The 24,542-nt window shown below is 39.3% G+C and overlaps 2 protein-coding genes across 2 annotated transcripts; one reads left to right on the forward strand and one right to left on the reverse strand.

Moving 5' to 3' along the window:
- Positions 1-288: 288 nt before the first annotated feature.
- RNF139 (ring finger protein 139) lies at positions 289-7,156 on the forward strand. The gene is made up of 2 exons (XM_026841838.1): positions 289-660; positions 4,534-7,156. Exons 1-2 carry the CDS (start codon positions 639-641, stop codon positions 6,342-6,344), a joined length of 1,833 nt encoding a protein of 610 aa, XP_026697639.1. The 5' UTR covers positions 289-638; the 3' UTR covers positions 6,345-7,156.
- Positions 7,113-24,211, reverse strand: TATDN1 (TatD DNase domain containing 1). The gene is made up of 11 exons (XM_026841839.1): positions 24,123-24,211; positions 23,435-23,484; positions 21,406-21,469; positions 20,050-20,193; positions 19,913-19,955; positions 13,776-13,861; positions 13,611-13,651; positions 12,129-12,205; positions 11,372-11,442; positions 10,327-10,453; positions 7,113-7,361 (listed from the first exon to the last, which is right to left on the reverse strand). Exons 1-11 carry the CDS (start codon positions 24,160-24,162, stop codon positions 7,259-7,261), a joined length of 846 nt encoding a protein of 281 aa, XP_026697640.1. The 5' UTR covers positions 24,163-24,211; the 3' UTR covers positions 7,113-7,258.
- Between the last annotated feature and the right edge of the window lie 331 nt (positions 24,212-24,542).

Raw genomic sequence — 24,542 nt, forward strand, 5'->3', positions numbered from 1 at the left:
CGTGGCGGCGGGCGGGCGGCTCTCGCCATGTGCGCGGCCACTCGGGGCTCTGAGCCCCCTCCGCGGCGGAAAACATGTGACTTCGCGGCTATACCTTTTTTTTTTTTTAAAGCACTTTGGATAGTGTGATGTTTTCCTGAAATAGGCTGCGAAATCCTTATTTTAGGAACAGCGGTTCAGAAATGCCAAACGAAAGAGAAGTCTCTTCAAACTCGTTGATGTTTTTTTTTAAGCTGCTTTTTTTTCCCTGGAATGAAGGTTGAAAATCACTGGTATAACTAGGCGATACTATTTTCAGTATTACTTGATATCTTGGGTGGCTTCAGCTGGGTTGGAGCCCCAGTCTGTGAACTGCTGTACAGGTGATGCTGCATCATGTATCGCATCTTGGAGCTGGGAATCCTGAGGCAGGAAGGAAAGGAGGATCCAGAACAGCGAGAGTGTTTTGCAAGCCTGTGCTGTGTTGATTTTGTGGTTTGTTTGATGTTTATAGCAGAAAAAAATACCCAGGAAGGGAATAGGTGGTATGGCTGTTGAGGTAGGAAGCTGAGAAGCGAGGTTAAAAGGAAAGGTACACGGTGAGAAGTGTGGTGGTAATGGCATCGCAGAAGTTCGGGAGAGGAGGAAAAAAGTAGAGGATGACCTATAGCAAGACAGCAGGTAAGAGGAGAGCAAAGAGAGAAAGTAACAAAACAAAGCAGGTATTTTATTTGGGCTGCTGCTCCTTTGGTAAAGGGTGCCTGGGGAAGTTGCCTCTCGTGTGACAGGCGAGGCTGAGGAGGTGACTTGCCTCCTTTGCCCGGCCTTGCAGCTTGGTACCGACAGCTTTTGGGAGGGGGAGGAGGGCTTCTTCCTCCCCGCTTCCCATTTTCTTTGTTTTCTTCTGTTTCATACTTCTGGAATTGCCAAGACCATTTCCTACTGAAATGACATTGCAGTCATTGTGCTTTCAGGAGTCCTTCGTCCTATGATCCAGACACTGTAGGCAGTGCCTTGAAATTAATCCTATGTAAATAAGAACGGTGGATATGTTATTTGATGAGCTCTCCCAAGTGTGTGATATTGGCATTAACAGATGAAGGTGGTTTTCAGGATTGCCTTTATATGATCACTTTCTGGAAGTGTTTGGGGGAAGAAGTGGTTAATCCCTGCCTCCTGCAAAAGAGCTTTGGGAACAGTTTATGCCAAGAGATTTATCTTATCCTTTGAGACAAGTCATCTGTTGTTCTTGGCTTTCCAAAAATAAAGAAAAAGTACAATGTAACCACTTAAAGATGATGTTAAAGACCTTCCAAGTGGTTCAAACAACAGTGCTTCTGCATCTATTTTTTCCTCATCTGAATTTAAGGATTACAGGGTGGGTTTTTTGCTGCTGTTAGGATAAACTGAAATACTTCTTTTGGATCATAATGTATTTAAATAGTAGGGAAGTTGCCCTTTTAGCTATCGTTTGCAGGCTTTGAAAGACTGATCCAAATTTTTTGCTGTAGCACAATACTATTTAGCATAGGATAAATGCACAGTTATCCTCTAGATAAGAAGACCATAGCTCTGGAGAGATTTGATAGCTTTCAGTGGTGATACTGAACAGTTCTGCAGTACTCTGCAGGTGTGAGTACAGTTCTTCAAAAATACTAGTAAAGATCTGTATGATTTTTAAAAAGTTTTAACTGCAGGATTCCTTGGTCTGATTATTCCATACAAGTACCTAGAGTTACACACAGCACAGAACCAAGTTCTACAACTGGAGTGCCATTTTTCTTCAGTCTTTTTCATTAACCTTGCTTTGTCTCCAGCACCATGTTTACATTTCATACCTTTGCATGGTTTCAATTCCAGCAGAACCACCATCCCCAGGAGTGTGAAACTGTTATTTCAGACAGCAGTCCCTTCTCTGCAAGGCCTCTGATTTTTCAGAGGGTTACAATAAATACTGTAGTCTGTAGAAAGATGTGGAAGAAAAGTAGAATGGCTAGGGCTAGTGAAAAAATAATATGGCAGTTCCACATGATTAAAATACTTATGTGCAAAGGTAACTGAACCCTGCTACTGACTGAAGGTTGAATCCTAGGTAGTGTGCTACTATAAAGATACTGACATTGCAGGAGTTAAAGGAAAAAATGAGGGATTCATTATAACACAAATTATTTTAAAAGTAAATGTGTGTGGTTTGGTTAAATGTTGTGTTTGGGGCCATACTGGAGCAGCTAGCTGCTGGTGGGGTTGTACAGATAGGAACAGTGAAGATGGGCAGCGGTATGTACAGAAAGAGGAGACAAATCTTATCAAAGGGGGAGCTGTGCCATTTCCTATCAAGGGAAAGTGGGAAAAGATTTACTGTTTGGAGAACACTTTGCAGGGCAGGGGGAAGTCTTGTCCTGGCCAGATAGACTGAATGACCTAAATGGTGGAGAGGAGTGCTCACCTCCCCTTCCCAGATTTGAGTTACCTCCTGTGGTCTTTTGTGATTCCTTTGTGGGGGGGAGGGGTGTCTTGACTTTCCCACACAAGTGATGACAGAGAAATGTTTTACCTTTTGTTAGCCCCTCTTTAGAGGAACCAATAGGTCTAGCTTTTCTATTGACTCTCTGTAGTGCTTAGGGATGTGTCTTGCATGTGAAACGTCACTGTTTTAAGATGACCTGTAGTAAATACAGGCCTGTTACTGCAATTGCAAGCAAGAAAAATAGGTTTTAACAGGCTTGTTTCAAAGCAGCTTGCTTAGTGAAAAATGCATCTCATTTGGCTCAAATGATCAGACTTACGTAAATAATGAGCTTGTTACGGGCATCTGAGTCTTTTCTGTGACTTGTGAGAAAGGACAAAGGGTACAGACTTGGCAGCAGTGTGGGCTTTCCCAAAGGTGTTTATGGTGGGAAACCATCAAGGATATCTTAAAATAAGTGCTATATGTGAGGCATACCCAGCTATTGGAAGAACAGAGCTGTGATACAAGGCACTTGCTGAAAACTGATTGAGGCTTTTCCTCGGTCAACTTCACAAGGTTACTAGGTTAATGATTAGTTAAAGAGAATGTTTTTGTATGAGCCAGTGCTACTGTTAAGGTGCATTAATAACTTTTTGTAGTCTGCCTTTTGCTGTTGATGCATGTTGACCCTCTCCCTTCTTATTCAGTCCTCTAGGCTGGGGGTCTTTTGGGGGGAAGGGTGGGGTTGGTTGGGGTCTTTTTGATACAAGCAGCTGGCAACACTACTGGTGGAATCAAATGCTGGTTCTTAGCATTTTTTTTTTATTCCCATGATCAAGATAACATGGCTTAAAATATTTTTTTTTTAAACACTTGATTATGGAGGATTTGGAACAATCTAAAAGACAATTGTCAGAAAAGACTGATACTGTCCTCCAGTTGGAAGAGGATTACTTGCGATTTCATTAGTTTTACTACAGAGATTGAAAGCAACTTAAAATATAAGTTGTAGAGATCGAAATCTCTCCAAATTGGTTTGGATGAGAAAGCAGTTCTAGACTGGAAGCTGACTGAGAAGCCCAAAACAAAGGCAGTGTATTTCCTGGGGGGAAAAAAAAAAAGAAAAAAAAGGAAGTGAATCTAGTGATAAGTGTTGTTTAATTAAACATCTGTTAGGGCAGAGCCCTTACCTATGTAGTATGTAGTGATGAAATTCATAAGCTATGCTGCAGAAGTTTACTGCACAGTTCTAAATCTAATGCCAAGGTGCTACAGATGCTGTGGTAGGATTTCACATAGGAGAGTGCAGACTTCCAGTCACGGTCAAGATGTGTTTGTGATCAGTGTGAGGGAAAGGTTAGCAAACAGGAATTTCAAGATCTAAATCTGACTTCTACCAAGTAATAGGCAGGTTCACACTGCCATTGGCAAAGAGGCGATTGGTGCAGTTTTGGATTCTGTGTACAAAAGCTTTATACTGTGGATGTTTTTTTCCGTAAGACTTTAGTTTCAGGATGCCTTTTCAGAAATTAAAGCAAATAGTAGGGAATTGGAAGAAGAGTGCCCTCTCCCTAGTAAATGACCATTTTTTTGCTGTTTTCCCATTAAAAGGTTTAGCTAAACTGTTCTGTCCACTGTTATCTTTAGTACTTCAGCTTGACGTCTGTAGCCGAGTGCTTTGCTCAAGTGAATTAAGGGACTTCATAAATTTCACTTATTTATTCCTTATTAACTTTGCCTATAAAGATGATGCTGTATCTGGTAATTCTTTTCTGCTTTTAGAACTTGTCTACCCTTAGATTTCAGGAGTTAAGACTGAAAGGCTGGGAGTTATCACTGCTCTAGTCTGAAACCACAGATGAATTTAACAGTGATTGTGACTTTATGCTTGCATTGGCTTTGCATCGCAGCTGCACTGCCCTGATGTATTAAACACAGATTACACTGTTCTTGTGTCTGTTCTCTGAAAAGGGCACCACTGGTAATGCAGAGTAGCAAGTGACTAGTTAGGAAATGATACATTAAATAAATGGAGCTCCAAAGCTAATAGGTTAATCTGTTGTTGAATTTCTGCTGAGAACTAAACTATTTCAATCTGTTTTTAGGTGTCTTTGTATCCAGTGTTGTTCTGGTCTTACAACAGCGAGCACTTTTCAAGTTTTATATGATCGCCTCGGCATTTCTGCTGGCTGCGACTTCAGTGTTGGTGAATTACTATGCTGCTTTGCACATAAACTTCTACAGTGCCTACTACACAGCCGCGTTCGGAATTCAGATCTTCCCTCATAAAGGACCTTCGCTATGGATGGCGCTTTCCATCCTTCAGCTTACCTTTGGCATTGGGTATGTCACATTGCTGAACGTGCAGTCCATATACTCTCAGCTCATCATCCTGGATATACTGATTCCTGTAATTGGCTTGGTTGTTGAATTACCTTTAAATGTCCGGCAGATACTAGTTTTTATTTCAGGCCTAGTTCTGACTCTAAATACCACAGCCATTTTAGTTACGAAAATTAAATGGTTCTATTACTCGGTGCGATACGTTTATCTGCTGGTGAGGCACATGTATCGCATTTATGGATTACAGCTATTGATGGAAGATACATGGAAAAGGATTCGGTTTCCAGCAGTACTACGTGTCTTTTGGCTAACGAGACTTACAGCACAAGCTGTGGTATTAACATATGTTGTAAAGATGGCTGAAACTAATACAGAAGCAAAATTCTTCTTGATATCATGGGATAACTGCTGGGAGCTGCTCTGCAGTCTGATCATAAGTGGGTGCGACTCTACGTTAACCGTGTTAGGCATGAGTGCCGTCATTTCCTCAATAGCGCATTATTTGGGACTCGGCATCTTGGCCTTCATCGGATCAACTGATGAGGATGACAAAAGGCTTGGTTTTGTAGCACCTGTCTTGTTTTTCATTTTGGCTCTGCAGACTGGTTTAAGTGGACTGAAACCAGAAGAACGGTTAGTTCGCCTGAGTCGAAACATGTGCCTTTTGTTGACTGCAGTCCTGCATTTTATCCATGGAATGACAGACCCCGTGCTCATGTCTCTTAGTGCCTCCCACGTGTCATCATTTCGCAGACACTTCCCTGTACTGTTTGTTTCTGCTTGCCTTTTCATCCTTCCAGTTCTGCTCAGTTACATCCTCTGGCACCACTATGCACTAAATACGTGGCTTTTTGCAGTTACAGCATTCTGTGTAGAGCTTTGCCTAAAAGTAATAGTTTCTATCACTGTTTATATATTGTTTATGATTGATGGCTACTATAATGTGCTATGGGAAAAACTTGATGATTATGTCTATTACGTTCGTTCAACTGGCAATATTATTGAGTTTATATTTGGAGTGATCATGTTTGGAAATGGAGCTTACACAATGGTTTTCGAATCGGGAAGCAAGATTCGCGCTTGCATGATGTGTCTACACGCATACTTCAACATCTACCTGCAAGCAAAGAATGGCTGGAAGACTTTTATAAATCGCCGGACTGCTGTTAAGAAAATAAACTCCCTTCCTGAGGTAAAAGGAAGTCGGTTACATGAAATAGATGATGTCTGTGCAATCTGCTACCATGAGTTCACCACCTCTGCTCGCATTACGCCATGCAATCATTATTTTCATGCACTTTGTCTTCGGAAGTGGCTGTACATTCAGGACACTTGCCCAATGTGCCATCAGAAAGTGTATATTGAGGACAAGGAAAATGCCAGTATCTCTAACAACAATGGGTTTGTGGCACCAAATGAAAATCCTGTACAAGTTGCAGAAGAAGCTGCTGATGCTGAAAATGAATTAAATGAAGATAATGACAGTTCTGATAGTGATGAGGAAGATGATGAGTGTGTGGCACAGCACATGAATGAGACTCTCAATGTTGACTCTAACTCTCTTGGTGATTAAGATGCCCTTTACTAAGCCATGAGGTATTTGTTTAAGATTGACTTCAACAGAATAAAGTATCACTTTGTAGTTATTGTACTTAAGCACAACAGCAGTATCTCAATGTTGAGTCTGTGAATGGTGGTTGTTTACTGTGGTGTGTGCTACTGTAAATATACCTCTAATTTTTGCTGGTCTCTTTCATGACCACCTTAAAATTATGTACATTATTGTACATGGAATAAAATGTTTTCACATGTTTTTAAGATGGTTGGAAAAACACTCTTTAATTGATGTAGTGATAATGCTGTGCCAAAGACTGTATACCAGTAATCCCTGATCAGTGAGTTCTGGATGCAAATGAAAAATACTGGCGAAAACAGACTGTTCAGCTGGTCAAATCAGAAATGAAAAGCCTGAACCAAAGCAGCTTTATTTACAAATTCAGTATTAGCAGAGCTTTATCGCTAAAAACTAGTGAGTTGTGTTTTTAAAAAATAAAGAATGAATTAGGTTGGTAGACTTAATGTTACAGCGTTTGCATATGTGGAACAAAAGATGAAACTGCTAAGCTTTCTGGTGAAGTAGTAAAGCATGCCATTGATGTGTTAAACACTTCTGAATTACCAGTAGTAGCTTGAAGTGCTCTACTTGTGAACCCGGCAGCCTGGTGTTCATCTTGTAAGGCATACAGGTGTTAACAAGAGTTGCTAGCTTGGGCTGTCCTTAAAATTGATCCTGAATCTTGACAAAAGGGAAACAGGGCTGAGAAACTGCACAGATGCATACCACCTTTTCAAAAGCAGCTTTAATCTTGTACCATAAAAAAAAAAGTACTACATATTGGCTTCCATTGATAAGAACTTGCAGATATAATTCTTGAGTTTTTGCAATATATTTACTAAAGTTATGCTGAATAAATGTAAGAAAAATGACTATGTATTTGGAAAGAAGACTTTAATAGTGTTGTTATACAGAGTATTGGCCAACTCAAGTGCGTCATCTTCTCTTACTGCCGCCATTATTTCCAGTATTTGACTAAAAAAGAAGGATTGATATTAGAAGGCTGAAACTCAGTACTGAATATACTTCAGACTGCTGCATGTGTATATACAAGTCACTAAAATTAATCTGGAATAAAAATATATGCTGAGAGCAACAGGGCAAGGTGCTCAGATATGCAAATAGCTTCACTTTTAAGTCACTAACTGCCATTCCCTTTACACTGAACACTGGTTGCTCACTGGTACAGATTCATCTTTGGTCTTTTGACTCTTGTTTGGAGGTAATTAAAAAGCTTTCTGTTTCAAAGAAAGTGTCCTTTTGTGGGTGTCTTTATCAATGGTCTTCATTTTCCAGACTGAAACTCATTAGCCTTTCAAGGCTAAAGCTGCACTATGGCAAAGCTTAGATTCCAGACAGCCTTATCTGAGAGTATAGCTGCCGAAGTAACTTATTCCTACTTCCTCATTCTCTAGATTAATTGTGATTAACACATATAGGTATTTGCAGTTAATGTTAAATGAGCAATTTTAAAAGGCCCATAGCCTTGATACAAGCTAGGAAAAGGAGGCAAAACAAATGGGATGAATAATATTAACACTAACAGAAAACCAAGGCAGTCTTTTCTCTGTACTTATTTTCTTGATTTTATATCAACCATTCCAGAAAAAAAAATAAATTCTGTGCACTTCCTAAGATAAGTCATACTTTCATTTCTTCTATTAGCAGGAAAAAACCCTTCAGAGCAAAGAGTAAGAACCTCAAGCCTGGTGGTAGGGTTTGGTGGTTTTGGTTTTTAGATCTTGTCTCTTAACTTATGCAATAGCTAAACTTCTGAGGAAGACAGAATAGAGAAAGTTGCTCTTAACTACTGGAATGTAGATATTTTCCTAGATGCAGAATTAGCCCATTTCATGACCACTTTTGTGTTTTGCAGCCAAAGAGCTTCTGGGTTTAAGGGGATATTCCCTTAAGATGAGATGGGGTGAGATCAGGCCAACGCAGAAGTAACAAACACCGAAGAGTTTCACCCTTGAAGAGCCTTGGTAGCACTTATAGATCTATTCCCACTTGGATGCAAGATGTAACACTGCATATATGAAGTCACTGAAGGAGGGGGAAAAAAAGAGCATCTTGTGGCTAAAGTTTAAAAAAAATAGCTTCCAAGGGTGAGTAGTGCAGTTCTGAAAATACATACAAAGCAGAAATACCACCCAGCATCAAAACTGAAAGGTATCCAGCACCACCAAAAAAAAGACAAGTGGAAAATTCCTCCTGCTAACTGAGCTATATTAAACAGTATATATACCCTAAACATTAAATATGCTCTGGCCTGAGTCTATCTTGCCCCTCACAGCAGATCTTGCTCTCTGCGAAGTCACAAAATACCAGTTCTCAGTTACTACATCTTTTCTAAGGTGTAAGAGGTTCTCGGGTTACTACTCTACAATCGGTACAGGTCATATTTAATGTTTTAAAGGGACAGTAACTTTGAAATAATTTTGAACTAAATAAGATACTGTTTTATAACAGAAAGCAAAAGCCAAAGTATAGCAGTTGTGTACTGTTCTAGAACAGACTCCCTGCATTTCCAGTTCTGGGGTTCTGGAACACTTGTGTAAACTACCACTAAGGCTGCAGACGGGGAGACAGGAGGTGGTGGTAACACACCCAGGCTTACTGAAATAGCCTTATTCAGTGGCAGTAGAGGTCCTCCAGCTGGGACCAGAGAACTGTTCTTCCTGGATTTATTCATCTACTCCAAAATCATGGACTAACCCTAGAAAGAGCCCTTCCATGGTAGTGTGTGCACGTTGTGTTTAAAGCCAATTTCAAAGGGAATTACAACTTGACATAACTGCATAAAATTTATCTGAACACTAGGAGATGTCACCCTGTAAGCTTAAACTGTGCTTTTAGCATGATCAGTGGTCGTCTCTCTCCGAGAGTTTCTTTGGGTCTCCCAAAAAAGCAGCAGAACTTCCTTCTGTTCTCAGACTCTTGTTTAGACACTGAATACCTACATTCTTCAGTACTGTCCTGAGCAGTTTTTCAAAAGCTAGTTCCAAACAGGTAATCTACACAGCTTTTCATCCATATACAGACTTCACAACAACAACAAAACTCGAATAAATGGGCTTTGCACCTGCATCAGTACAGCTGTGAGCTTTATTTACTGAAAATTCATTCACTGCAAGAAGAAACCTTCCCAAACTCCTCTCTCTTTTCAGAGAGTTGGTAACAAGAAGATGACTGAGAAAATTGGTATAACTAACTGACCAGACTTCAATAAGTGTTGTGATATTTCAGGCATTTAATCCATCAGTGCTATTTAATGGAGATAACATTTTCACTAAACTTTCCCTGCTTTCCACACCTCTGCCATAAAGCACATGAAAACAGTTTCTGCACTTTTCTAACTCTGTCGACAAGCCCCTGGAGTTTTCTTTCGCTGTTCTCTATGTTGACTGCTGTTCACATCCAAACTACATAGAATCACACTATTCTGTGAAACTTAATTTTTTTGTAGGCACAGTAGCAGCCTGAAGAAATGACCCTAAGCAGATTGATGTTATGGCAGTTCATGTCCCAGGCGCTGTGATACGAGCAGAGGCACTACTGGGTGTCTCAGTAGTGCCCCCTCTGCAGAGGGCTGCACAGCTCCAGTGCGCTGTCAATTTTAAAAATAACTGGCACAACAACGGAGTGAAATTTATTCAAGTCAGGTTACTTCACAGGGTTTAACCCCTTCTTTAATGTACCAAGTGAAAAGATAAAGGCAGTACTGGTTTTCCTTTCAGGGAGCTTTTTACATTCAAAATTGCTGAAGTGGGAAAATGAAGACTAAATTTTTCCACAGCCTATAAAGCAATACCTTGCATAAGTTTCACTACATTTAGAGTTCATGTCTATTTACTACATTTTCAGTGAACTGATTTTTTCAATTTTTTTCCCTGTGAGATATGAAGTATTTTAAATAATGGTACAGCAGTAGACTTACATTATATGGCAGGGTTCATTTCTGTCCTTCAGGCAGTGCCCTATTTCCCATTTCTTTTTTGTTGGAAATGTAGTTTTAATGTATTTTGATCCAGCGTGAGTATTTTTCACTCCACACCAAGGTGCATCTAGTTTAATTTGAAAAAAAGAATTAAGAGTATGCAATCATTTGAGAATAGCATGGGATAGTTTAATCAACTACTTCCACAGACAAAAGTTCTTGCAATCTCTAGCAGTGACTTACGATTCAAAATGGAATTTAAGAGATTTGGGCAATTTAACATCTTCACAATGTTTGGATTTTTATACCCTTAACCTTCAGGATTTTACATTTTAAAAAATCAGCAATAATAGTATGTAACACTAATTTCCTCTGACGTGATAAAGATAGCTAGATACACTGTGTTCCGCAGAAAGTTCCTGTATACTTCAACAGGTCTGTACTTCACATGTCAATAAATCTAAGAATTTAGGCAGTTTGTTATTTTCCTTTCTCATATTCACAAATTTAAATAAACACTGTATTTATAATTGCCAGTTATTGAGAACTGAAATGAACATGCCAAAAGAAAAAAAAAAAAGGCATACCTAGTCAGTCAATTAAAATCACTTCTCATTAGGCCAAGAGGGGAATTGAAGCATTCTTCTCCCTTACCCCATTTAAAGAGCTGTTGTTTCCAAATGCTGCTACTGCTACCAGTGGCAAGCTCACAACCCTGTGTCTGGCACATCTCCAGCAAGCCAGATTTTAAAAGAGAATCAAGAAGGATTCTGATACCTAAGTACATTTAAAAATCTGGGCTTGTCCATTTGTCCTTTCCATCTTCCCCTGCAGTGTCAGAACCTGACATAGCAGCTTACTTAGCAGAAGGCTGAAAAGGAGTCTTTCTGGAGCCTGTGAACTGCTTTCCAAAGCGGAGAAACAGCCAGTCCTTTTCCTACCCTGAACTCCTTAGGTCCTGCTTCTGCCTTATCATTGCTATACAAGCATATCTCGCTGCCCAATAGTGTTTAAGTCACAAACTGACCAAGATAGAAAATCTTACCAGTTTCTATCATTAATCGTTCACTAGGAATTGATTTCAGTGTTTCCAAGTTGGCTTCTGTTTTCAAAGAACTAGAAGATCAGAGTTTGGTTAAAAAAACAGTATATAGAAATAAGTAATTTGCCTCTTGAAATGTTTTGCAGCAAACGCAGCTTCCTAAATAATGTTGTTAATGAATAAAATTTGCTTCATTTTTCAAAAGTGCTGCCTGTACATTTGAACTTTGCAGAAAACAGCAAATTTGGAGAGCTACTCAGTGAAGCCGTCTCACCCTAGTAAGCATGCGGAACCCCTGCCTGCACTGCCCACACCTGCCTGGCCTCGGCAACCCATGAACTTATAAAGCAGTGCTGGCTGGCTTTTGGCCAGATGACTGCTGAGAATTCAGACTGCGTAACCAGTAGATGAGGCTGCTCAGGTTACATTTGCATTTCTCCTGGATTTGACATGGCAGCTTAAAATTATACTATTTTTTAAATGCTTCTCAGAAGGACTGCTTCCACGTTCAAGAACCATATTTATTTACAAACAAGGATTGACCTGAGGGTAGTAGAATGGACCTAAGACTAGATTAACTCACTGAGCTGTGAGTTAAGAACTTTTTATAGCTAACAGACTAATGAGTGCAATTCTAAATCTGTCAGATGATTAACAGTCTAGTGAGATTTGAAAACTTGATCTCATTGTTTAAAAGAAAAGCAATGAGTTCGCTACAGCTGACATTTAAAAATAGTTTTATTTCTTGTAAAGAACTTACCAGCCATTTATTCCAATATAAAGATCCAAATCTATAATAGCTGCTGCTTCTTCCTTTGTGCCATCAAAAGAATGTACCTAGAACATATATAAATACAAATGAACACATTTATACAAATATATGTACTTCAATATAAAACTCGAATAATTTAAAAGTACATATAATTTTTTATTTGTGTCATAAATATTTGATAGTATGCATTGCACATTGGTACAAACATAAAGATGGGGCATGGCTTAGCTGATTCTGTATTTGGCACATGATTCTGAATTTGGGCAAAGTTCAGGCTGTAGTCACTTGAATGCTGCAATAGAAGTGGCCACCACATTATATAGTGATAAATATGTGTAGAAAAGGCCTATCCAGTGATACTGCTTTTGGCCCAGGAACTTCCTGTAGCTGACAGCTGGGAGACTATACACAAGAACTAATCCTGTGCACGCTGAATTTTTACATTTTTTCTTCAGTATTCCCCACAGGGCACACTGTCAGGGACACAGTAAGAGCCATGTTATGTTCTCCACAGATTTTAGCCCACTGGAACTAGAGGGACAGTCTATCAGGTTATCACAGTGACTGAAGAGGCAAGTGAGAGGTCACAATGTACAAGCAGTGTAATGCATCTGGGAACTGCCAGCTTGTCAGCCTGAGTGGAGCAAAGCCAACTGCCTGCTCCCCCATGCTGCGAGGGGTACGCTCAGCTGCAGAGGCTGATCATTTCCCCACTGATTACTGGTTTTGCAGAAAAGCGAAAGAAAGGAAGGAGAGACTGTACTGTATTACATAAGAGCACAACATGCAAAGTACTCAGCTAGGGGGGAAAGTTTTAGCAGTAACAAAAGGGAAACCTGGGGACTGACATACTATTGTAGGAGGTGTGGTGATATTAGTAGGATAGAGTAATCCAAGCATCTATTACTTCTGGAAAACCCTGCCATAATGGAAACCTGAGAGCGCGTTGCTAGACTTTCCTAACTATTTCATCCAAAGTTTTTCCTCTTATGCTTGTGAACTAAAGTACATGATCTGAATACCTAAAGTAATCAAAAGTTACATCTGGATCTAATTTGAAAACGATGTCTAACGTAAGAAGCAAATGTTTGAGGTTATGGCTTCCACTGGGAACATGCATCTGAATTATCTGTGGTCTGAATGCACTGCAGTTACAGACACTGACAAATTGGGAAAAGGCCAGTGTCAGTTATAAGGTGCTTAAACTGTCCTTCTGACAGCCAAGAAAAACTGCCCATGTCAGCTGCAAAGCTTTTTCTCAGCCTATCTTCTTACCTTGCAAAAAACCTGTTGAATAAGCAATGAAAATAAAAATACTAGAAGGGACTGGAAAACACTAATTAGTAATAACTTAAACCATGTAACAGGAAGCCTACCCAGATTCTATGACAAACAAGAAGTTGCATATTAAGCAACAATATTCACACACAGGCATATAAAAAAGAATGCTAAACTGAAATCCATACTTACCACCCCTCCTACAAATCTATCTCGGTTTCTTCTCATTATGTCTACGAAAGGAAATAAATAAAAATGTAAGACAGCTTTATAACAGAAAAAGGTCAAAGATTCAGGTTTCCAGATTTTACATATTCAGAATTTGCTCTGAATATGAAATTCTCAAACTAAACCCACCTAAAAATTCAGCATGTGAGTTTCTACAGTGAAGAAACATGGGCAGTTGGGTCTGTTCTGACAGGTCAAATTGTTTTTCAAAATACCTGTAAAATAAAAACCACCTTTAAACACAAACACACTGTAAGAGCAAATACAGACAGTAAATTAGTTTCTTCCAGCTTTTGTCCTCAAGAACTAAAGACAGAATTAATGCATTTGCCATGCAAAAGCTCTTCCTTGTGCAAGGACTTAAAAGGAACTCTTTCCCGAAGTATAATCATAGTTGTGATCTATGCTGGAAGACAGACAAGAAGTGGCCAAGAGCATCAATACTGAAGAACACATGCACATGCTAAGCATGTACTCGTGCAGTGTCAGGGTTGGAGTTTGTGCAGACTGAGATGGTCAAAAACTGCATCAGAGCTGACTGGCCTGTAAAATAACAATCCAGAGTTTTTGTTTGCCCTTCCATGAAAGTCAGTTTTTCCTCCCTTGGGGTGGCACAAATACCAATATTAGGCATCTTACTTCTGTCTCATTCTGACTATTATCTTCACTCTTTTGAAGTCCTCCACTGTCTTCCTTCTTCCCCTTTGTGTGTCTACATCCTTTCCTTTTCACCCATTTTATTCCTACCTTCTACTCCTAGAAGGAGCAGTAACAGCAAAGCAGCCATGCTATGAAAAGACATAAAAATATGGGCAGAGGGAAGCTAACTAGGTAGCCAGCTTCCCCAGTGCAGTTTTTAAAGGAAACTAATTAGCACGCACTGAACTAACCCATCACTTGTCATTGGCAGCCAATTCTGATCCCAGAGCATTATCATTTACCACTTCTGTCTGCTGCACTACACCCAGGCATGCAAATGACCAACCCTCAGGAAACAGTAGAATTTATGCATGGCAGAAGACCAGCAGTGCATAGGTGACTCGGTATCCATACACAATTTGAAAGACGACATTATTTAGAGAAGGCAGGAGAAGAACACTGCCTGTCCCAACAGGCCAGGACTGTATGTATGTATTGGATTTCTTTAGGTGTTATTCTTAAAAGAGTCTGGGGCACTGGGGTATTCCCATCATCAGATATCAGAAACATTTCAAAAACAAAATCAAGTGTTGACATATCACTGTGTATGATTCACCTATCAATCAGGAGAAAGCAGCAGCAAACCATTAGTTTGATTTACACTTTCTTAACATCTAAATAATAAGCAAAATTGGAAAAAAAACCCCAAACAACACGACTGGTCATGTAGTTTTGTAAAATTTTCAGTATTTTCTGTATATTACAGGTTGATATAGAGGGTGGAAGCAAGGACAGGAAGCCTGGGAGGAATACAAAGGTATTGTCTGAGTAGCCAGGGATCAGGTTAGGAAAGCCAAAGCCCTGACAGAATTAAATCTGGCCAGGGGCATCAAGGGCAACAAGAAAAGCTTCTATAGGTACACCAGTGATAAAAGTAAGGCTACGGAAGACATGTGCCTTCTCCAGAAGGAAATGGAAGACCTGGTTACCCAGGACATGGAGAAGGCTGAGGTACTCAATGACTTTTTTGCCTCGGTCTTCAAGGGCAAGTGCTCCAGTCACACTGCCCAAGATGCAGAAGGCAAAAGGGAAGACTGAGAGAATGAAGAACCATCCACTGTAGGACATGATCAGGTTTGAGACCATCTAAGGAACACGAAAGTGCACGAGTCCATGGGACCTGATGAGATGCATCTGCAGGTCCTGAGGGAACTGGCAGATGAAGTGACTAAGCCACTATCCATCATATCTGAGAAGTCATGGCAGTCCAGTAAAGTTCCCACTGACTGGAAGAGGGGAAACATAACCCCCATTTTTAAAAAGGGAAAAAAAAGGAAGACCCAGGAAACTACAGGCAATCAGTCTCACCTCTATGCCCAATGATAATCATGGAGCAGATCCTGTTGGGAACTATGCTAGGGCACATGGAAAATAAGGAGGTGGTTAGTGACAGCCAACATGGCTTCACTAAGGGCAAGTTGCGCCTGACAAATCTGGTGGCCTTCTACGATGGGGTTACAGTACTGGCAGAGAAGGGAAAAGCAACAGATGTTACTGACCTGAACTTGTGCAAAGTGTTTGACACTGTCCCAAACAACATCCTTGTCTCTAAATTGGACAGAGATGGATTTGACTGATGGGCCACTCCAGTGGACAAGGGATTGGCAGGATGGTCACACTCAAAAGAGTTGTGGTAAACAGCTCCATGTCCAAGGGGAGTGCAGTGACAAGTGGAATTCCTCAGGGGTCGGTGTTGGGACTGGAGATGTTTAACACCTTTGTCAGCGACATGGACAGTGGGATTGAGTGCACCATCAGCAAGTTTGCTGAGGACACCAAGCTGTGTGGTGCAGTCGACTCACTGGAGGGAAGGGATGTGCCATCCAGAAGGACCTGGACAGGCTGGAGAGGTGGGGCTGTGCAAACCTCATGATGTTCCACCAGGCCCAGTGCAAGGTCCTGCACAAGTGTAGGGGGAATCCCAAGCACAAGTACAGGCCGGGCAATGAGTGCAATGAGAGCAGCCCTGTGGAGAAGGGCTTGGGAGTGTTGGTTGAGAAGCAGCTCAATGTGACACCGCAATGTATATCTGCAGCCAAGAAAGCCAATTGTATCCTGGGCTGCATCAAGAGCAGTGTGGCCAGCAGGCTAAGGGAGGCAATTCTCCCTCTCTGTTCCACTCTCGTGAGACCCCACCTGCAGTGCTGTGTCCAGCTCTGGCAACATAAGAAGGACGTGCTTGAGTGGGTCCAGAGGAGGGCCCAGAAGATGACCAGGGGGCTGGAGCACCTCCCTTACAAGGACAGGATGAGAGAGTTGGGGCTGTTCAGACTGGAGAAGAGAAGGCTCTGGGGAGACCTTACAGCAGCCTTCCAGTACTTAAAGGGGGCTACAAGAAAGATGGGAAGGGACTCTTGATCAGGGGGTGTAGGGATAGGATGAGGGGTAGTGGGTTTAAAGTAAGCCACTTTATTTAGTTAAGATCTAAGGAAGAAATTCTTTCCTGTGGGGATGGTGAGGCACTGGCACAGGTTGCCCAGAGAGGTTGTGGCTGTCATCTCCCTGGCAGTGTTCAAGGCCAGGTTGGACGGGGCTTTGAGCAACCTGGGCTAGTGCAAGGTGTCCCTGCCCATGGCAGGGGGGGTGGAACTAGATGATCTTTATGGTCTGTTCCAACCAAACCATTCTGTGATTTCTCTGATAAAAGTTACCTTCCTTGTTTATCAGTGGAGATCTCTGAGATAAAACAGCTGGAATAGAGAGCACCTGTAATGTTAAAAACTGACATAAAAATTCAAGAGAATTAATTACATACAGTTTGAATCTTCTTTGTAGTCTAGACTCTGTGCTTAGTTGAGCTTGTTTGACTAAATACAAATTTCAATAGAACTCATGATTGCTCTTGTGGTTAAATAGCCACAGTTGCTTGATTATTGGTGGGGTTTTTTTTAAACAGAAGATTTGTTTCATAAGGAAGTGATGTTTTAGAGGCTGAGCTACAAACAAGTAAGTAACTTACTACCAATTTCAATCTAATTTTGAGAAGGGCAGTGGTCTTGAAAGTACAAAGTTTAGTGTCCCTACAAATGGAAAGGCAATTCAAGCTTCTTCCATTCCTAGCAACAATGAAGCTGAATGTTGCTACATGCCCTGTCAGAGAGAAAGGGGAGGTGAATGGGGAAGTTCTTGGAGAGAAAAAAAGACAGATAAACCCTGGAAAAGCATTAAGAAATCAGAATAATCAGAATGGTAACAAAATAAGTCAGGAGGAAACTAAACCCTTCTAGTTCCAGTGCTGAAGGAACAACCTTTTTTACTGGATGAGCGACCGTCACTCAATCCATGCTGGTTCTATGTTACTTCTCAATGAAGAGGTTCAAAGATATTTCTGCAGGGTTGTTTGCAGGTCTAGTTTTGACCATGAAGTTCAAATACTGTGGTATTTCCACATTTGGGATGTGGAAACAGGCACTAAAGGCGCTGAAGCCAACTCACCTTGCTGAGGTAGAATATCCCCAAACAATTCTGAATTCATGTATGAATAACAGTGCAAGTGATTTTGTTCATCCCCTCCAATTTGATTACAAGCCCTCCCGTCTCCATGTCGTTAAGCCCCACAAACGCCTCCCAGTAGCACAGCACAAGTAAGACTTCTATACACTTATCAGTCCATTTATATTGTGACCTTCACCGCAATATGAAGGCAGTATCTTCATCCAACTAACATTCAAACTACCCCCTTTTGTTGGAGAAGTTATGAGAATGGAGAAAAATTCTAACAAAGATCTTAGGGCTGCTTCAACAAAGGAATTTAATCTTTATTAGCCTCACCTTTATTAACTTTTTAATCCAAGAAAAAAAGATTTAAAAAATACTGGGGTTTTTTTGACAGGTGAAAATTATCCAGAAGAAAACACAGCATAACTAACTAGAAAATAATGATTAAACATTAAATCAAATAGAGGTCATGCTCAGATACTACCCCCTGGGAAACTACCATACCTCTCTTCTACAGGGTAACTAACTCTGCAGCTGCTTGTGAGCTATTCCACTGACTGCTCCAACACCTGAACATGCATCAGCTGAAAACCAGTGACATGCCTCCGTGCATTTCACATGTTGCCTTCCTTTGATTTAGTTCATTTATAAAGCATTCATTGACTATTAATTCGAAGAACTTACCACCCAGCCTGCTAAAAGTCATGAAAGCCAGACTGTATCCAACTCCATAGCATTCAATTAGCAAAAATTAAAACAACCATAAACCCTGACCATGTTTCACAAACACATGGAGGATGAGGAACAGGGAAAGCTGTCCATTCAGAAAACAGAGCATTTCCAAACACAATGTTGGCAGGCATATATCCCTGAGGCTTTCAATATTTATTCACTTTCTTACATTTCTTGCTTTTTGTCTGTTTCATCAATCACCTTCTTCCAACTGTAATTTCCAGGAAGGGCTCCCAAATAGCTCTGAGAAGCTAGATTTATGTATTTCATACGATTCACTGAAATAGCTCAGATAAAGACTTTCTGTCGTTATCAACCATAATTAGAAAGGACTCACCTACCACTTTAAAAAGTATTTCTGTTCCACCCTGTCACCTCTTTTCTCACAACCCAATTTCAGTGCACTTAATCAGGTTTTCACTACAGGTCTTCAGCTGCAGTTCATCAGATAAGGAAAATCAGATACATTTTTTTTCTCCCAATAACATCAAGGCAGTAAGGATCTTAAAATATGATACTTCACTAGTGTTCTAGTTTGCCACAGAAAATAGGTTATGCTCCAAGGTGTGCTTGGCTGAACTGTACACTGAATTCTACCAGCAAAAATGTCCTGTCCACTTGCTGAATTTTTTACTGTATGACTGTAGCATTATGAAGAAATTAACCTACCTACTGCTAACATGTGACAATTAGAAAAAATACAACTAACCACTGCCCCCCAGTGACTAATTTACTCAGAACAATAATATGTGAGAGCAATTCATTAATCACTCGTCTTATCTGAATTTATCACTCTTATCTTTCAGTCAGTTGCCTCTGTAGACAGAAGTTCTCGATACAAGAATGCAAGTTGATTTTAGGGGCTGTGATAGCTTCTTTCCATTCAGTATCTATGCTGCAGATACTACTTCAAAACTCTGAGATTACCTTTTTCATCAGTTGTCAATTATGTGCTCCCAGCTAACACCTCCCTTAAAAGCTCATTTTTTTCCCACTGTTGACTTACCCTTTTTGACAGTTATGTTCCCTTCCCCGTGCCTTTCACTCAATTGAAATTTTCTTTCACATACTACAATTATGTTGTTGTCCCCATGAGTCTCTAAGAGTTCTTATTAGCAAAAATGAACATCTGTCACACTCAGAAACCCACACATTCTGATCGATTTCACAGAAAAAGTCATACTAAGTCAACACCAGGCAGGTAGCAAAATTTAGCACACAACACTACTTGAATGTAGACATGCATCTTTAAAGTCCCATTTCTGCCAAAAAAACCCATATCCAACCCTGCAAATGGCAGGTCTATGCCTGACAAAATGTTACCTTGTAGAACACAAGATAGAAAACACTCCTGTAAATTGCTACAAGTCAATGTACAGTCATCAACAGTTTCTTACTTGAGTTGGGTGTCCTTTGGGCAAAATTCTAATCTATCAAAATCTACAAATAAAAAGAACAAAAAACCACTTAAGTGTTTTAGAATTTTTTAATATATGTCTAGAAAAATAAATTGAACTACTAAAATAACACTTACCTAAGCCACATTCTCCAACTGCTATTACCTTTGTCTTATTTTTTTCAATCAGATTTTTTAATTCAGATAAATACTGTTCAGGACTACTCTGCTCAAATTCTCCACAGCGGGTAGGATGACAACCAACTGTACTGTAAAACACATCTAAAGCAAGATAGTATCAGAAGGTTTTAAGAAAAAAAGAAACAAAATTTATATAAGGTATAGACAGTATCTGTATTTGAACTTTTTTTTACTGCTCATAATTTAAAAAAACCCCTCTCTTTGAACAACTTTATCTTGGTCATAATTTTATTACACTGCTATTTTCTGCTTTAAAAATGTTAGACTGTATCTCTAGTGGGGGTGTGTGCACCTGTTTCTTTTTATACACATAATTTAGCATACACCAAAACTGCAACTCAAAGCTGAATTACTCTGGTGGAGTGGCCCTCAACAAATCATACAATTGCTGAGGTTGGAAGAGACCTCTTGAGATCATCTAGAAATACATCTCACTCAAAATGTATCAGGTCATCCTCAGCTTAAGTTTTGCAGACAACATGCAATTTCCATCGTGTGTCTCTGCATTAGCTGTTAGAAAATTCCACAAGTAACATCTAACCTGATTTACCTAAGTATCTAATCTAGACTACCTTAGTGCCAAATCTAACACTTCTGCTAAATGCCTTTGTGGAGAATGTAAAAGTATGAGTGGGGAGGGAAAGAATATATAACACCCCAAGCCATGTGAGTTTATGCTAAAGCTAGAGCTGCTTTGATGGAAGTGGGGAGGTGGATTGGGTTGGACCAGACTACCTTCTCAGGTTCATTCCAACCAAAATTATTCTATGGTTCTGTTCATAAATAGTACTTTAACATGTGTTTTAGTTCAAACACATATTTAAGTAATTAGTGGAATGATATTTGTCTCTTCACAGAAAGAAAGGAAAAGCAAGGAGAAGCATAAAGAGAAAGATAACCCTCGTGTTCAAGCTGGTCATGATAGATTGCTAAGAAAAAAAAAAAAAAAACCAACCAGCAAAACCCATATATTCCACACCATATAAGTATTCTATCTTATTTCTAGAAGGGACCCTTGTAACAAAACTTTTATTCCAGAAATTTTCTGAAATTTCCATTTTTATCTAGAAATAGAAATTACAGGAAGGACTGATGCATTCCAACATCCAGCGATCTAAAGAGAAATGTACAGAAACTCATATACAATGCATTCACCCCACTCTGAAACATAACTTCTCATTTTAATCTGAGATTCTGTAAACACCTTCAGGGGAAGGTCCTTGTGAACTCTTAATTCTGAGAGGGGAAAAGGTTATATTTTTGACTGACAACACAAATTTAATGTGAAAATACCATTTGTCTGTGCCAGCTGCAATGCATCTTTACTGTCTTGTAGACTCCCACCTGTAATCAAAAACTTGAAAGAAAAGCAGTGTCAGCAAGTATGTTCTCCTTTGAACATCAAACAATGTTTAAGAAAACAGATATAAGTAAGAATCTAGGCAGAGAACGTCAGAAGGCAATTACTGATATAAATATATACACGACAGAATTTCATAAATTGGTAACAAACCTCAGTGGTCCTCAGGAGCTAGTAAATACGTATCAAAACCTGATTTTTTTTCTTTATCAAATATGTTCTATGATAAGTATTTAAACCATTAAATGAGTAAAATACTATTTGCATCAATATTAACTTCATTAGATAATGACTTGAAACTTTATTTGCATTCAAGAAATGAAATTCAGAAATAATCTCCCTGTTTTACAGGCGGAGAAACTAAAAACTCCCTAACACCCAAAACAAGATGCGAGTAAGTTAAGTAGATAAACCAACAAAGGAGTCTGTATCAGAGTCATGATTACAAATTTAAGAATTTCTGGCTCCGATCTTTTATTTTTACCTCAAGATCAAAGGTTATTACACCAGAATTGTTGCTCAGATTGTTTTTTGAACTACCACTTGCAGTATCTTGCAGCCTAGGTCCTAATATATCATGACTACACTGCTTTTGGACAGCTCTTATCCCTATACATGCTACACCAGACTTGATCAGCACCAAGTCAGACATTTCTGCAGTATGCTCTGTTAGAGACAGACATGTCCCAACAACATAACCAGAAAAATAAATTAAACTGAAATTGTGTCAGCGTACATACAGCACAGGGCAAAACTTCACAAAAAAAATTACCATAAATCAGCAGCTATATGGAAAAATAGAAATATTTTCAAATAAAGAGATTAATCTTATAGGCAAGTAGAAACAGTCTGGGATGAAATAGACTTCTGACACTGTACAGGCCAGCAGCAAGACTCAAGACATAACTAAGGGCACGGAACTCCCGAACTCCAGTTCTGAATCCACTGTGCACCTTGAAAAAGTTATGCAGCCAATCTACTTTTGATGATAAAATAGGAAAATTGCCACTTACTTTCAGAGGGTGGTATAAAGATTAAACACTACTTACACAGCACATATAAACGCAGTAAAAGTGACTATGATTCTGGACTTGCTGCGGTGTGGTAGCTTCTCCATCACTAGTTTTCTTTTTTTGTCTCCCAGTTTATCTCCTACTCTTTTCAGATGAGAACCTTTCAGCAAACATTCAAGATGTCTGTTCCTCTTCTAGAGGTGGGTTTATTTCTTTATTCCTAATCCATCAGCCTTATTAGAGCAGTACAACAGTTTGTGACTATGAGCACTGTATGCTTTTTTAATTCATATTTTTGTGTTGACAATTTATTCAGTTTAGAGAGAGATGTATAAGCAGGCTGGACTATTATAACTAAAGGAGCGCGGTTCACAGCTGAACGCACTGATTTCAAGCTAAGAGTTACAAACCTGCTCATAATAATGCAATTTAAATACACATAAGCTAGTATTTACTAGCCGACATTCAGATGTCTCAACTGTAAGACTTTATAGGCACTCCCGGCTCTTCTACAATTAAAAATTTCCTTTATACAGAGAAATATCTGAGGGATTATGACCATACCAATTTTTCAGTTTTGATCTGTAGTGGTAACTGTTGACTGAATCACTCAGAATACAAGATGACAGGCTGCCTATAATACAGCTAACATGGAAAATTAAGAACTCGACTGCAGTAGGTCAGAGGAAAACATCTTTCTTTTGAAACTGTACAAAAGAAATTCTACATACCTATCACATATGATAGCACTGAACTGCAATAATCAGCTTCTAATGATCTGTGTAAATGAAAGAAAACACTCTGCACAGAACACTTTTGCTTTATGCTATTGAACAAAGTTATTGCATTTTCCACTGCAAGTTCCAGAAACTTTTAATACAAAGCACTAAAAACCAAAGTATTAGAAAGCAGTTAAAAACATTAAAGAAATTTTATGACAAGAAATTACCTTTTTAACACCAACTTTGACTGCTCTCTCTACCACATCCAAAAAGTCATCTGTGAAAGTTCATAAAAATGCCATAAATTGAACTTAAGATTTTACAGTATAATTTAACTACTTTTCAACTAAAAATCACTTTCATGCAGTCAAAATGCCTATCATGAACAATCTTTAAACCACACTTTATTAATCTTTAGAAGACACAAACGAAATGTAGTAACTGAAGACCCACTTTAAATCACAAGAAGTCAACAGAAGTTTTTCTCATACTTTAGTAGAGACTGTTTCTACATCTGTATCTACAGGCTGTGAAAGCAAAAAAGCATTAGTTATGATTAGTAGCTACAATTCAGCAATGCTACACTTTGGTAGTTTATTGTTCGTAATTCTCAGATCAGTTTCTTCCATGCAATCCTAACATAAATACATCAGTAATTTTCCATTTTGCACTAGAAGCAGAGCTACCAGTATGACAACTTAATAGCAATTCTGTAGAAAAGAATATATTTTGCTTAGAACATCTAACTTATTTTGTCATGCTTTCTTCTTCAAGCCACAGTCTTCTTCAAGCCAAGTAAATAAGCATCCAGTTTCTGAGCAGAAAAGAAAAAAAATCTAACCTCACTTTCTGATAAGAGGCTTCGATTTTAATAAGACTGATCCTGTCTTTCAGCAGATACAAAGAAATGTTTACCTTGATGTTTTTGTGTTCCCCTGTAGATTCCTCTGAACATAGGATCTGTTAGGTTAATACCAATATCTATGAAGAATCAAATATAGAAAATGAGATGTTAGTCATTCTACATTTCAATTCTGAGCATTAGCCAACTTGAGAAGACAATGAAAAGCATTTCATAGTTGTCCCTGACTACTACATTGACAGGCCATATAAAGCTTAAGCATAAGTTTACTTGCATAACTTGAGAGTTTACTCCTTACTAGAAATATCAGAAAAATAAAATTTTGGCCTTCTGTGAAACTCCAGACTTATTCTAGAGTGTATAAGATACGCCCTTACAATCACCAGAGGGAATACACATACACTGTTTATTGCAGTTCTGCTTTTCACATGAAAATACAAATTTGACAACAAGCAGTAACAGAGAAGGGAAAC

Source organism: Athene cunicularia (assembly GCF_003259725.1).
Source record: "Athene cunicularia isolate RWA chromosome 2 unlocalized genomic scaffold, athCun1 chr2_part1, whole genome shotgun sequence".
NCBI lineage: Eukaryota > Metazoa > Chordata > Aves > Strigiformes > Strigidae > Athene > Athene cunicularia.

Bases quoted from the DNA above. Each gene is read 5' to 3' on its own strand.
- RNF139 (XM_026841838.1), top strand. From the start codon at position 639: ATGACCTATAGCAAGACAGCAG. The intron at 661-4,533 runs GTAAGAGGAGAG...ATCTGTTTTTAG, and splicing joins GACCTATAGCAAGACAGCAG to GTGTCTTTGTATCCAGTGTT.
- TATDN1 (XM_026841839.1), bottom strand. From the start codon at position 24,162: ATGTTCAGAGGAATCTACAGGGGAACACAAAAACATCAAG. The intron at 12,206-13,610 runs GTAAGTATGGAT...TATATGTTCTAG, and splicing joins ATAGATTTGTAGGAGGGGTG to GTACATTCTTTTGATGGCAC. The intron at 10,454-11,371 runs GTAAGATTTTCT...AAATTAAACTAG, and splicing joins ACGATTAATGATAGAAACTG to ATGCACCTTGGTGTGGAGTG.